The 15,561-nt window shown below is 38.4% G+C and overlaps 1 protein-coding gene across 1 annotated transcript in view; it reads right to left on the bottom strand.

Moving 5' to 3' along the window:
- The window catches only part of Zip102B (Zinc/iron regulated transporter-related protein 102B), an 82,957-nt gene that overhangs the window by 55,834 nt on the left and 11,562 nt on the right, over nucleotides 1–15,561 (bottom strand). The window contains exons 2-3 of the mRNA XM_090386871.1: nucleotides 11,313–11,418; nucleotides 6,608–6,811 (exon numbers count right to left, since the gene is read on the bottom strand). Of these exons, the coding sequence (XP_090242997.1) occupies nucleotides 6,608–6,811; nucleotides 11,313–11,418 (310 nt within the window). The remainder of the gene's footprint in view (nucleotides 1–6,607; nucleotides 6,812–11,312; nucleotides 11,419–15,561) is intronic.

Below are 15,561 nucleotides of genomic sequence, written 5' to 3'. Positions count from 1 at the left end.
GCGATATTGGAAGGAGACAGCGTGTTTTTTCCCCACTGTTGAAAGTAGTCATCATATATTGCACAGATATTTTCCCAGGGTGGATCTGGTGGTGTTTTGTCCTGAAATATATTGCTGATGTCTATGTTCCATGATTGAGCCAGTTCCTTAAATCTAAGTGGAGCAGGTCGGTTTTCATTAGGTTTACTGATATAAAATGACTCGCATTCAGTATTGTAGAGACATCTCCAACAAGGATGAGAGGGCAGACTACGGATTTTTGTGGCATACATCAGAAGTAATGATTTTCTGCGAAGATGTAAGGGAGGTTCATGAGCTTCGATGTACAGGCTCTGAACCGGGGAGGTTCTGAATGAGCTAGAGCGACTCTCAAAGCACAGTGCTGGATGGTGTTTAGTCGTTCTAAAGTACTTTTCCTCGCTGAATCATATACTGGAGAGGCATAGTCCAAGCGAGACCTGATGAGAGCTCTATACAGATGGATGAGGGTATGACGATCAGCACCCCATGACATGGATGACACACACCGAAGGATATTCAATTTCTTCAAGCAGATGGTACGAAGATAGGCCACATGTGCTTGAAAGTTCAGTTTCCTGTCTAGTATCAGACCAAGGAAACGGATATTGTGAGCAAGAGGAATTGGCACGTTATTTATCTTTAGCTCTGGATCAGGATGAAGTGACCGAAGTTTGCAGAAATGAGTGGTAGTGGTTTTCTGTTCAGCGAGATTATATCCATTTCGTAAGGTCCAGGATTGAATTTTCGTTAAAGCAATTTGTAGCTGTCTTTCGATACTATTCATGCTTTGCGATTGGCAGGATATAGTGAGATCATCAGCATACATGTATACTTCAATCATTTTTGGAAGTTCTTCCAAAATATTGTTGATCCTAATCGCAAATAGGGTTGGACTCAATATGGAACCCTGTGGGACACCCTCTTCTTGAATGTGAGATGTTGACAGCATGTTTTTATATCGGACCTGAAATGTATGCAATTTTAAAAAGTTCTGAATTATTAAAGGGAGATGTCCTCTCAGCCCCAACTGATGCATATCTTTAATAATACCATGACCCCCATGTGGTGTCAAATGCTTTATGAATATCCAGGTTGACCATCACTAGATGTTGTTTTCTCACAAAGGCATTACGAATGTTGGATTCAATTTTTACAAGTACATCTAGGGTGGACCTGATTTTACGGAAGCCATATTGGTGATCAGAAAGTTCAGTTTCCTGTCTAGTATCAGACCAAGGAAACGGATATTGTGAGCAAGAGGAATTGGCACGTTATTTATCTTTAGCTCTGGATCAGGATGAAGTGACCGAAGTTTGCAGAAATGAGTGGTAGTGGTTTTCTGTTCAGCGAGATTATATCCATTTCGTAAGGTCCAGGATTGAATTTTCGTTAAAGCAATTTGTAGCTGTCTTTCGATACTATTCATGCTTTGCGATTGGCAGGATATAGTGAGATCATCAGCATACATGTATACTTCAATCATTTTTGGAAGTTCTTCCAAAATATTGTTGATCCTAATCGCAAATAGGGTTGGACTCAATATGGAACCCTGTGGGACACCCTCTTCTTGAATGTGAGATGTTGACAGCATGTTTTTATATCGGACCTGAAATGTATGCAATTTTAAAAAGTTCTGAATTATTAAAGGGAGATGTCCTCTCAGCCCCAACTGATGCATATCTTTAATAATACCATGACCCCCATGTGGTGTCAAATGCTTTATGAATATCCAGGTTGACCATCACTAGATGTTGTTTTCTCACAAAGGCATTACGAATGTTGGATTCAATTTTTACAAGTACATCTAGGGTGGACCTGATTTTACGGAAGCCATATTGGTGATCAGAAAGGAGATTTTCGGAGTCTAGAATCCAGGTGAGCCTCTTATGTACCATCCTTTCAAAGATTTTGCCCAGACAGCTTGTCAACGATATTGGTCTGTAATTCTCAACTAGAAAAGGATCTTTGCCTGGTTTTGGAATAGCACAAATATAGGAATGATGCCATGACAGAGGATACGTATTTTCAGAGAAGATCCAGTTATAAAAGAGTAATAGTGTGCCGAGATCGGCTTCACACAGATGCTTCAGCATACTGTAGTGAATGCCGTCTGGTCCTGCTGCGCTGTTCGGAGATTTGCTCAAAGATTCTCTCAGTTCAGATAGAGTAAACAGCTGGTTATATGGAAGTGAAAGTCTAGTTGCGAAATTAAACTTATGACGTTCTGATTCAGTTTTACTGCGTTGAAAGGAGATCACATAAGAGGAACGGGCAGAAATGTTATAAAAAGATTCGGCTAAAGCATTTGCAATGTCAGTAGGAGAGGATAAGTCCTGCCCATTGCATTGTATTATCGGAGATTGCTGCGGTAGAAATTTCCCATTGAGAGCTTGAATTTTTTTCCAAATGATTCGAGTGTCAGTATTTTTGTTAATAGCTGAGGCGAATTTAATCCAGGAGTCACGTTTTGCTGTCTTCCTAATTTGTCTTGCTTTGGCTCTGAGTTTTTTGTACATAATTAGGTTGGCAGTAGTTGAAAATTTGCGAAACTAGTTCCAGGCACGGTTTTTTTTCTCGTTTCACTTTGGAGCATTCTTCATTCCACCATTGATTTTGGTGTACCCGCTTGCTCTGGTTGGATTTTGGAATGGAAATTTCTGCTGCAGATAATATATGATTTGTAATGTGGTCAGTTACAACATCAATATGATTTTGTTGTACATATAGTTTGTCAAGTAGAACACAAGTTGAATAGTTTTTCCAGTCTGCTTTATGAAAGTTCCAAGAAGTACTGCCTTTAGGACATGATACCGTCTGTGTTTGAATTGTACTGATGATAGGAAAATGGTCACTGTGGAATGGATCATTTAGCACTGACCATTCCACGCTTGGAAAAAGAGATGCTGAACATATTGATAAGTCTATGGCTGTTGTACTATCTGTAGGTAGTTGGATGTGAGTTGGAGAGCCAGAATTTAACAGAGTCAGGTTATGGTTATCCAGGAACATTTCTATTAATTGGCCTCTCCTATCCATGATGGAAGAGCCCCACAATGGATGGTGACCGTTGAAATCGCCAAGTAAACAGACTGGAGGTGGCAATTGTGTGATAAGGTTGTCAAGTTCAGTCTGGGAGCAAGGATAATTTCGGTGGGATATAAATGGATGCAAGGGTTAACGACATTCCCATTGCTATCCGAACCGCTACACCTTCCAAAGAGGTTTGTAGTTGGAGATGTCTTGACGGTATGTTAGTTCTGATAAGAACAGCCACCCCACCACGAGCAGGAGTGTCAGAATCCCTGTCTCGCCTAAACATAGAATAATTTTTTAATTTTCAGAGAAACTTGTGGTGATAAAAAGGTTTCCTGTAAACATACACCTATTGCTTTATTTTGTATTAGTAAATCATTCAAGTCATCTATATTACTGCGTAATCCTCTACAGTTCCATTGAAGGAATTTATTCATTTGCTGGATTTATTGGAGGAAGATTGATCTGACTGTTTTTTCTGGGAAGGTTTCTGTCTGCTTATTTTTGATTTTTCATTTCTGGGAAATGTTGGGCGTCCTGTATCCATGGTATCATTAGCGTGTAACTCTAGTACTGTCTCTTTATCCTCTGACTGAACCTCCATTTCCATGTTGCTAATCCTTGGTTTCGATTTCTTCTGGTTTTCAATAGTAGCTGATTTCGTTGTTTCTGGCAAGGTTGAGATAGCATCAGTTGGGATGCTGATTGGGGTGTTGCTGGTCTCACTGACTGTAGTTTTCTTATTATAAGTTAGTGCAGTTTTGGCCCAGGCGGCAAAGGAAATATTCGGTTCGATGGAGACATCTGTTTGGGTTGCAGCTGAGCGGCTATTTTTTGTGACCGATGCATATGATCGGCTAGGCATGGTTAGCATTATTTGCTTTCTTGCTTCAGGGTATGTGACTTTATGCTCCACTTTATACTTTTGGATTTGTTTCCCTGTTTTCCAAAAGTCACACGCTTTAGAAAATGCAGGATGGCTTCCTTTACAGTTTGGGCAAGTGGGAGTGGGAGTGGTATAGTCTCCTTGGGAATGCTCCTTGGAGCCGCAAATAGAGCACACAGCATCGCCTCGGCATGCCGTCTGAGAATGGCCGTACTTCTGGCACTTAAAGCAGCGAATGGGATTCGGGATGTAGGGTCGAAACTTGCAGTTTAAGTAACCTGCTTTTACAGAAGATGGGAGATTCGGAGTACTGAATGTCAAAATAATGGACCGGGTTGGTAATAGGTTGCCATCTTTTTTCGTCATAATTCTCCGTGCATGAGTCACTTTTTGTTCGCTAAGCTCTTGAATGATTTCTTCCTCAGACACATTTAGTAAGTCCCATTCACTGATAACTCCATTAGAGGTGTTCAGAGTGTTATGGGCTGTTACTGACACGGGAATATTGTTAAAAGTTGTTAATTTTAACAATTTTTCTGAGTGATTTGGCTTAGAAGCTTCAATTAGAAGGTCTCCGGATTGGAGACGTTTAACCATTTTGGGAGATCCAACAACCGATTCTAAACATTTCTGTATTAGGAAAGGCGATAGCTTGCCATCAGAAATGCTGGCATGTCTGTTGTTTGTTTTTCTGTCCGTAATCTCTTCGGACGACTCAAGTCATGCTCTGAATCAGAGTTGATGGGTCTGGAGCCCGTGGGCTCTAGCGATGGATATGAATCGCAATCCATCGCTGCTCCTTTTAGCCCCGGAAGAGGGAATTCCTGCTCCCAGGTTACCGACCCCGCCACATGGAGGCAGGAGCGGTGCCAACCAGTGACCAAGCGATCAGCAGAAGAGGAGAGCAGTACGTTGCTAGCGGTGAAGCAGTGACGTTGCTCAGCGAGGGAAGCAGTAACGTTGCGAGCGGTGGAGGGATTATTAAAGCATTAGTACTCACCCTAGGAAAAATCGGTAGAAAATCGCACTAGAAAGATTGCTTGGGAACTATCGCTTGGCACTCGGAGCCACACTGACAGTAGCAGAGAATGAAAAGGACCTGGGGGTAATTCTGTAGGCATGAAGTTTTCTGAGCAGTGCAAACGGTCTGCAAGAATTGCTCATGGTGTCTTGTCAATGATATACAGGAATTTTTCTAGCAGGGATAAGGAGATGATTATCCCCTTGTATAAGGCAATGGTCAGGCCACACCTTTGAGTACTGTATATAGGTCTGAGGCCACATTTTAAGAAGGATGTAGAGCTGTTGGAACAAGTACAGAGAAGGGCAACAAGATTAGTGAATGGAACGATGGGTTGCTCTTACGAAGAAAGGCTAAAGTTTTGCAGATTACAGTGTCTGGAGACTAGACACCTGCAAGGCGATCTGATTGAGGTATAAAGCCTTAAATGGTTTGAGCATGCTCAATGCTGATGGGACTCTTCCTCTTGCTCAGAATAATCACCTGAGAGGGTATAAATTCAAATTGAGGAAAGACAGTTGTAGGATAGATGTGCGGAAGTTTGCCTTTAGCCAGCGGGTAGTTGAAAAGACTTCCATCTTTTCTTGTGGAAGTTAATAGCCTAAATAAATTTAAGGCTGAGCTAGACAGATATTTAGAATGAACAGAGGGGTGAAATGGGAGTGGTTTTTTTTTTTTTTTTTTGGCTTGCTTTCTTGCATCATATGCCTCTACTAATGCTAATGCTAAATAGCTAATCTGCCATTTATTAAAAAGATGGGACATTGCTATGATTGCCTCTTTCAGGCATTGTTAATCCCTCATCAAACAACAGCTGGTTTCTTTTAAATGACAGGGAAAAAAAAGACAAAAAACCATTTCACTACACCATTTGTTTTAAAGTAGTGCAATAACAGGGTAACTTATTGAGAAGGCAAAGTTTCTTCTGCTGTCAACAATGTATAAACTATGCAAGTTAAATCTTGCTAGCATAGAAAAAGTGAATTACGACAAAGCAACAACATATCTTTTTAACAATTTTCTCTACCAGAAATGCCAAGAACTCAAACCTATATATTGAAACATGGTAACACGAAAAGAATTTTTAGTGATACTCTTTATTTATTGAAATTTATATGGGGTGGGGAAGCAATGGAATGCTGCTAAGCACTGGATAGTGCCACCTACCAACAATGATTTCTCTTTCCTGATTTCATTCTGAAATAGAGTACTAGCACACAATCCGACAAAATCCATTTTGAGACTGACAAAAGTACCCACATAGTTTATTATGTTGTTACATGCTACATTTCTGACACACCTGTCGTGTTTCCCACAATGTTCACATGGAATACGTATGTGCTACATACAGCATTTTGAATACTTGTGTACCATTACTCTAACTGTAATGTCATTTAATCTAATTTTTAGTGTTAATTCCTACATCATATCTTTCACATCAAATACTATATTAACACAGTGATACTAAATTGGTGAGCATTAAAATACCAAGTTAGAGAGAGAGAGAGAGAGAGAGAGAGAGAGAGAGAGAGAGAGAGAGAGAGAGAGAGAGAGAGAGAGAGAGAGAGAGAGAGAGAGTGTGTGTGTGTGTAATTAGAGAGAGCAAACCTATTATATAGGAATATAAAATAAAACTTTAGGCTTACCTGAATTCTGTATTCTATTATGTGCAGCTCCTATTTGATCAATTAGAAGCATAAAAATAAATCCTAGCACTAGTGCTACACCAATTACTGAATGAGCATCAGAGAGATCATGATCATTATGTGTATGACTAATCTTGGGGTCTGTTTCCGTTTTACTAATATGTACATCATCTATATGGTTGGAATGCAATTTTTGGATAGCTTCTGAAAAAAATAATAACAAAATAATATATATATATATATATATATATATATATATATATATATATATATATATATATATATGTGTGTGTTCTTACTGAAGACTATAAAAAAGATATTTGGTAAAGTTTACCGTAATAGGTACCTGTCAGGTGTGCAATGTTAATGCAATTGCACATAAAAGAAGTAGCAGCAGACCAACGACTAAGTATAAGAATGTTATTTGCAATTTTATTTTCATTGTTTATTATCATTTTTTATTGTTATTTTCATTGTTCATCATCATTTTTTATTTTTATTTTCATTAATATAATTTTATATAGGCCTTCCAGGCTAAAGCTAGTTTATTTTTACTAACTTGTTAGTTTGGTCCTTATACACTTAATTCCCTACAGACAGATACCATTAAATAAAATTGGCTAATATATATATATATATATATATATATATATATGATTATACATATATTTGAATAACGTTTAAAACAGTTGGGAACGGAATCTTTCATAATAAAAATAAAAATAAAAAGGAACAGTATACATCAGAGGCAGCAAAAAGCATATTCCTCTACATGATGCTTGAAATATAACCGTACAAATAAATTAGAATGAGAGTTAAAATAAAAAAGATAAAATAATGCCAGTAGTATGGCAAGACAAGAGCGAAAATAGTCGAAATTAAACCTAAATTACATCAAACCAAGCAGCGAGGGAAGGACCACTGCTGTTCAAGTCCCCTGCATTGGCGGTTCGATCTGGGGATGGGGTGGCGGACTGATCTTTTGATCGATTCTCCTTTGCGGCGATTTGTCTAGCGTTCGAAATGCAGTGATTCCCTGACCATTATCAGCCCTGTGGTCCTCTGTCAAGATGGGGTGTAATGGTCAGTCTATTTTTGGTTTATTTTTGTTTTGTTTTATTGTAGTGTTTACATCTCTGTTGGTGATATTTCACATAAATTTGGACCTGGTGCCTGTCAGAGGGGGAACCGTTAAATTTCTATTTAATTGGCTTTTAAAATTCAATGAATTATTATTCTTACATTTAGATTTTCTAAATTATTTTAGAGAGTTTCTGCTGCAATATTTTTACTCTTGTTACCCCTCTCTTCCCTCCCTGCTCGGTTTGATTTAATTTAGGTTTAATTTTGATTATTTTCGCTCTTGTCTTACCATACTGCTGGCATTATTTTTTTTTATTTTTTTTTTTAACTCATTCTAATTTATTTGTATGGTTATATATATATATATATATATATATATATATATATATATATATATATATATGTATATATCTCTTTTCGTTATAAAGTAAAATATTGAAATTTGCCCAGTTGTGCTTAGAATACATTTAAAGCATAGGTAAGCAGTTAATGATTAAATTGAGTTGTAATATTTTGCTGGAAAGGAACTAAAAATCTATATTAAATAAACCAACGGTAAAAAAAAAAAATACCAACGATAAAACAGACATTCTTGTGACATCCATTTTACCATTGGTATTAATAATGGCAAAATGATAGATGGAAGCCAAGTTTGTGCAGAATCAGACTAATTAATCACTATTAAGCATATTTAATTTGTATTGTACTCATTATTTGGTATATCATTTACTTTGTTACAATCACAATACATGTCCTCTGTCTTCTTTATGATTTTATTTTCCCTGGAACATAAGTTAAGCTAACAGGTCAGTAATTACTCATGTCACCTTTTGATCCTCCTTAATGAACTGGAGATACATCTGCAGATCTCCAGTCCATAGGGACCACCACTGAATACAAGGATGCTCTCATAATTATGGCTAAGGGCTTGCTTACCTCCTTTGCTGCCTCCCTTAATATAAATGAATAGATTCCATCCACCTCAGGCATTTTTTAACATTTAGTTTCAACAATTTCTCTTACACTTTCCTTTCAGTTATCACAAAATCATTTGGTTCCTCATTAGAGTTTGATAGAAGAAGAAATGTTAAAAATTGTTTACGGTGATGAAATGCATACCAGTGTGTTTGAATGGTATAAGTGATTCAAAAGCAGACAAAGTTTCAGGAAATTGTGGCAAAAAGTCGTCATTTGACCCTCATAGTGATGGATGATAAGTTGGATATAAATAAAGAGATGATTCGTCAAATTCTGCATGAAGATTTAAGGAGAAGGAAGGTCTGTGCAAAATTTGTGCCACACAGCCTCAAGGATGGCCAGAAGCAACAAAGAGTGTCATAACATGAAGACTTCATCCAGACTCGTTTCAGTATGACCCAAAGATGAAGCATCAGAACATGCAGTGGACTTCAAAATCATCTCCAATGCCCACAGTTTTATTTACAGAAATTCAGGACACCGACTATGTTGATCGAATATTTTGACAAACAGGGTGTAATTCACAAGGAATTTGTACCTAAAAAAGGATGGGGGGAAAGAGTCAATGCTGCATTCTATATACAGGTGCTTCAAAGACTATTGAAACGCATTTCCCAAGTGAAGCCATAATTTTGAAGGAAAGGCAGATGGTTTTTATTGCATGACAATTGCCCCACCCATTCCACACATTTCTGACAAAACATGGCATTGTACAAATCAACCATCCACCATACTCTTCCAATCTGATGCCAGAGGACTTCTTCCTCTTTTCCAAGGTGAAAACTGCCTTCGAAAGAAAAAGACTTCTAGATGTTGAGGGCATTAAAAAAACCTAACAGCTGAACTGAACATAATCTCTTTGGAGGCTTCACTGACTCTTTTCAGAAACTTTTGGAATGGTGTAATAAGTGATTACTTATAAAAATAAAACCATTTTTAAGCTCCTTCACTTTGTGTTCTTTTTTTTTTTGCACTAGTAAGGGAACTTTATTGCCACACCTCATATGTACAAATACTACCTCTGAAGTGGAAGAAACTATAATATAATTGGGACAGAGTTGACGAGTGGCAGTTAAAGAAACTGATAGTTTGAATTCTGTAAGAAAAAGTAAACAGGGATTAATATATCATAAACAGAAATCGCTGAGATCATAAATGGAACTACATTTTTTTTTAAATATCGCAAGGGCTCACATCTGGTGACTATGGGCTTGGCACACCCAGGGTCCTGAGCTGGATATCATCATTCTTCTCTTTCTTGGTAATTCCCTTCTACTTCTGACTCTCTCTTTCTTTCTCTTGGGGCAATTCAGAAATTTTCTTTTTTTTTGGCTGGTGCAGCATATGCCTTGGGCTTCCTTGCACCATATGGCTAACAATAACAATAAATTAATTAGGAATTTTTTGGGAGATTGTTCACAGATAAGTTTGCTCCATTAGTTTGCCAATTCATGATGCACTGATGTAAATATGCCACACAAGGCAAAGTAAATTTTGCTATACTCAACTTCTTAATGTACTATGGCCTCAGCAGTGCTCTCCATCCCTCCCTACATAGATTATTCACTAACAGCAAGACAGTTAATGCAGATGTCCCTTATAGCATTATCAATAAATTTGGTCCAGTGAACTATCTAGTGGCCAATCTCTGAAAACCATTTTAATGCTGTAACCTTGAAATGTAAGAAATGTTGAGTCTTGCCATGACACCTATGATACCTCGGAAGACATGGTTGTTGTTGTTATTTGGTTTTTAGGAGCATTAGCAACTAAGGCTATATTGCTCCGCGGATATGCTGTGGTCATTTCCTGACCTTTCTACATCCTCCATATTTGGTGGTCACGGGCTCGAATCCCGGTCTGATCAAGAAGCGTGTGCTACGCACTGCTGCTCCTGCTCACCTGGCTATGGAGATGCCGGCGAAGACATGGTTCATACTGTGTGCGAGAAGAGAGGGAAAGAGGTTCTGGTGGCCAAACATGTTTCTGATCACTTTTCTTCAATTAAGTAACGTACTGTGCTAGGTGATGAGAGGGTTATTGATCACCCAGTATTGGACTAGTGTCACAGAGGAATGGCTGTGGTATATCAGCACCACATGCTGATATACCACAGGCATTTGACCACCCCATCAAACCAGGTATTCATAATATTACAGACTTTTAATATGGTGGTATATCAAGGATAATTAATATTCTCACAGCATAAATGTGCAAGCAGAGGTTTTGGCTATTGACAAACAACTAGACTTTTTTTGAAATTTTCCATACCTGACTCATAAGGTGGGACTGGAATATAAGTTCTATTAATTTTAGACTTATGGGTGGCAACCACAAAAAGAAAGAAAAACCGCCACAACAAATCTTTGAGGAATGTCTATTGAAATAATAACCAGCAAAATTTGCTAAGGATTTAATAATTACAAAAAAAAAAAAAAAAAAAAATCAAGGAGGCTTCAATATTATTTCTTGCATGCTTTTAATTACATTTGTAAAATGTACCTCATTTCTCTCATTAAAAATGCACTCAATGAAAGAAAGGAAACTGTCTATACTTTGTCATTTAGCAATTACTTTTAAAAATAGTTACTTTGCAACTAAATTTACTTAGCATAAAAAAGTCAATTATTTGTAATAGTCTTACTGATTTGAGATGAATACAGAGTATTGACTCCTTCAGGGATGATAACACTGAGAGCAGTTCCTACTAAGAGGCCAGCACCCAAAACTGAAACTAGTTGTAACTTCTCCTGGAATTAAAAAAAAAAAAAAAAAATTCTAGTAAAATATAATGAAATTATTAATATTTTATAAATTAGAGGAAGATATATAACATTATTTTTATTATCGTGTTTTTCAGTAGATGAGAACACCTACAAATGTAGTCATGAGAATTACTCCAATTAATCTTTCTGTGTTTCTCTTTCATTACAAACAGAAGACAATTTAATCAATTCAGCAATTCAGTTTTCCAATAAGTTCAAATCTTCTCTGACATCATCCATCAACTTGTGCATTGCTTTTCAAAAGATATGAGCATATTTAAGTCATTCAGTGAAGATGACTGGCATGTTTAAAGAGACCTTCTGTCAAGACTCCTTTAAAAGGTGGGTAACTCCAAGCCTGTTCAATCACCAAGCTATCTCTGCAACCTGATGGAAATCTGAGAAGCCCACCTGGCTAAATTTTGTGGCTATACCGGTACCAGCAGAGATTAAAAAAAAAAAAAACTATCACAAGCCCACAGGTTGGCACAGGTTAGGATCATTAGTGTTAAGGGCACCAATGATCTAAGTGATATAAATACCACTGATTTTAAAATCAGTAGTTTTTGTACCAGTGAGATCAGTGGAGCACAAAACTCTTTAATGAGAACATACATTCAATGAAATGAGAAAATGAATGAGAAAATGTTCAGTAAATAAATGTTTTATGATAAATCTCTGAAATAAATAAACTCTTAAGATTCACACAACTTACAGAAGATGCACAATTCGTTTGTGGGTAAGAAACCAGAGCTCAATTATACATTATTCCAGCAAAGCTCACATTATTTTAGCAGTAAAACTTAATTCTTGAGTAATGCAGGGACTTCACTTTCACACAAAGAAAAAAGCTCGGCTTAACCCAGGAGCAGTAATATGAGAAAAAAGTAGTATCACACCATATTTATTTTTTCTTATGGAATCTTTTACCAAAATTTATATTCTTGTCATTCTCGGCACCTTCCTCCATCAACTTCATATACTTGTAGATGTTATAACCATTTAAGTGTGTATACGGTGTTAATCTTTATTCTGTAATGAAATAAAATTAATAAACAAAGAAATATACACTGGATGACCAGTGTATTGACCATAGTGTACATATTGTTTAGGGGGGTCAACCACCACCAGTGGTTTCCCACATCTGTGCCATGAGTACTCTTGTAAACAAATACAGTGACACTGTAAAAGCCAGAAAATTGTTGTGTGTTGTATATGTAAAGTGCTGTGTTGGGTTCTGTTGTTATTTCTGGCTTTTGGCTGCACAGCCCCTGGTGGAACCCTACGTTGCCCATACACACTGCTAGGAGGTAAGCCAAGCTGCCCATTATTCTCTGGCTGGTCTCTGCCAGGGTTTCTTGAGCTTCCTCGATAGAGACCAAGTTAAAAAAAAAAAGAGAGGTAGAGTGTGGGGAGCAAAGATTGTAATACAAGAAGGGAGGTAAAAGTAAGAGTAAGCGGATGTAGATGAAGGCAACCCCCCCCCCCAGTTAAAGGTGAAATGTAAGCTCCACAGACAAAAGGGGAAGAAAAGCCACACAGCAGGGGTACTGGGTGTGATAGTCTTTGGCACTGGTGTGGACTGTTTTTTTGTTTGTTTGTTATTTGGTTTTTAGGAGCATTAGCAACTAAGGCCATATTGCTCCGCTGGTGTATATTAAAGCCACGGATCCTACCCAATCCAGGGACTAGGTTAGCTGGGAAACAGGGTCAGCAGAAGTTTGTGGCTGTCAATTCCTGGAGCAAGAAAACAAGTCTGGAGATAGGATAAATCCAGTAGGTGCCATCCGGGTGTATGGTCAGTCCAGTAGGTGTCAAGTCCAGAGATAAGTCAATACAGTAGGTCTCAGGTCCAGGGATGAGGATAATCCAATAAGTGCACATTCAGGTGAGGCAGATCAAGGAACTTTTCAGTAAGCTTATGCATCACTGTTGTTTTGGTTTGGTGGGAAAGTGAGCAGGAATTTTATCTGTTCAAATATACTGCGCAAAACGGGAGAAGGCTTTGTAGCAATGAGCATCATTGATGTAGATATTCTTGTGTCCTTGAGGGATATCTTAAATTTCTGTAAAAAGGGTGCATCTGAGATCCTCATAGCTGGGGCAATCATAAACGATGTTGTTCCAATCTTCAGGCTGGCCACAGTGACAGAGTGGATTCTAAATGATCCCCATTGATGCTAATTTATCCTTGAAGGAGCCGTGACCAGTTATACCAAGAATGTAGCGTGGAGACCAGGAGAGAACTAGGACCAAGATTTGAGGAAAACTTGGCTGATGTTTGGAATAAACTTCTTTGTTATTTGGCCTTTTGTTGTTTCGTGCCATTGATTCTGCCAGGTTTGTTGGAGGTACAGAGAAAGGTGCTTTTTCTCCACTTTGATGTCACTGGCAGGGTTGAAGGTGAATCCCAGGAAGAAAGCAGAAAGGTCCTTCGGAAAATGATAGTGGAGTCCCTGATGTGTGACCTCCAGATCCAGGAGAAGAATGCTAGCCACGACCTGAATGGCTGGGGGTATTCACCATACAGCAAGAACGTCCGATTGTTAAGCATGATGTATCTCTGAATTGAAGCTAGCTTTCTCTGGATACTGATTATTGTTGTGTGAGTGTACTTGATCCTGGCTGCATAAGCCACCACTGGAGTGAAGACAACCTAGTATAAGAGGGAATGGTTGTTCGGTTCAGTCTCTCCTGCTAGCACGAGCGACCAAAGCTGTAAAATTCTTGATTTTGTTGTGTAGGTAGTTGAGATGAGGTTGGAAGGACAGTTTCAAGTCTAGAATAACTCCACGATAACCAGCTTTATGGTAGAACCAGTGAGTTTAATCTGTGGTGGTCTGGTTGGCTATAGGTAATCTTTGAACAGGATGGACTGAGTTTTGTCTGCAGATATTCAGAGTTGGTGGTGTTTGGCCCTTCTTGGAAGATCTGCATGGCTTGATTTCTGGAGGCCTCGAGAGATGTTCTGGAGTCAGTTGCAATGGTGAAGATGAGATCATCAGCAAAAGCCTGAGCAGAAACAGGGCTTGGGCCCATGTCAAGGAGTTAGTCCAACACAACATTCCATAAAATGGGTTCCAGGACAGAGCCCTGAGGGCAGCCTCTATAGATGGAGCAAGTGACTTTGCAAGATGAAGTAGAGACGATTTTCCTGTTGGAGAGATAACCCTGAAGGCATTTATAAAGATTGAGAGGGATTTACGCTTGACGTAGACAGTTTAAGACACTTGGCCACCAGAATCTATCAACTGCCCCACGAAATCAACAGCAATGACCAGGAAGTATTTGGTTGGAGCAGAAGTGGCTGCAACTATGAGGCGCTGTAGGGCATCCAGTTGAATGGTCAGTTCGGAAACCATATTGTCAGCTGGAATATAGGTCGTGCATTGCTGTAATGTTTTTCCAGTATTAGATGGTGAAGTTACTCAAATATCTTGCTGAGGATGGGCAATAAGGCAACTGACCTGTAGGATCCGGGGGAGTTCTGACAGTTTGGTTGGATTCTTTAATATTAGTAATGTTTTTGCTAATTTACAGACAGTAGAGAATTTTCCAGCAGCGAGACAGTGGTTGGATAGATTGAGGAAGAGCTGTGGGTTAAGCTGGGCAGCCTATTTTATTATTTCAGGCTCAAGGAGATTGGAAGGACTTTAGTCCAGTTGAGAGCTGACTCAACCGGAGTTGACTGGTACCGCTGGTTATTGACTGGTGCCATGAGGTGAACATAATTCCTTCTGGGATAGCAGTCATTGTCTTTACTGTCATCCCATAATTCCTCCCCTAGGATGACAGTAAAGACAATGACTTCACCCCTGTGGAGTATATTAGTGAAATCTGTTATAAACAGATTTCACCAATAAACTCTGTAGTAATAAACTCCGTAGTAAAATCGATCTAACTGCATTTGTAATAATACCAATTGCTGGAATTCTGTGGGTTTTTATGTTATTATGTGAAATGTGTTTCCCCTTCCATGAAATCTTCAATCATAAAAAACAAATAAATTTTAAGAATCTTCTCTTCATTCCCTGTGTTGTGTTCAGTTGGGGTAATTCCGCCATGTTCAACTGCCATTTCTTGTAAACACAAAGGCGAATCGTGCATAAGCAAATTCAGTTCATATTA

The sequence above is a fragment of the Mastigoproctus giganteus genome, chromosome 12, assembly GCF_048544385.1.
Source record: "Mastigoproctus giganteus isolate SK-2022 chromosome 12, ASM4854438v1, whole genome shotgun sequence".
Taxonomy (NCBI): domain Eukaryota; kingdom Metazoa; phylum Arthropoda; class Arachnida; order Uropygi; family Thelyphonidae; genus Mastigoproctus; species Mastigoproctus giganteus.
This window is presented reverse-complemented; position numbering and strand designations above follow the sequence as displayed.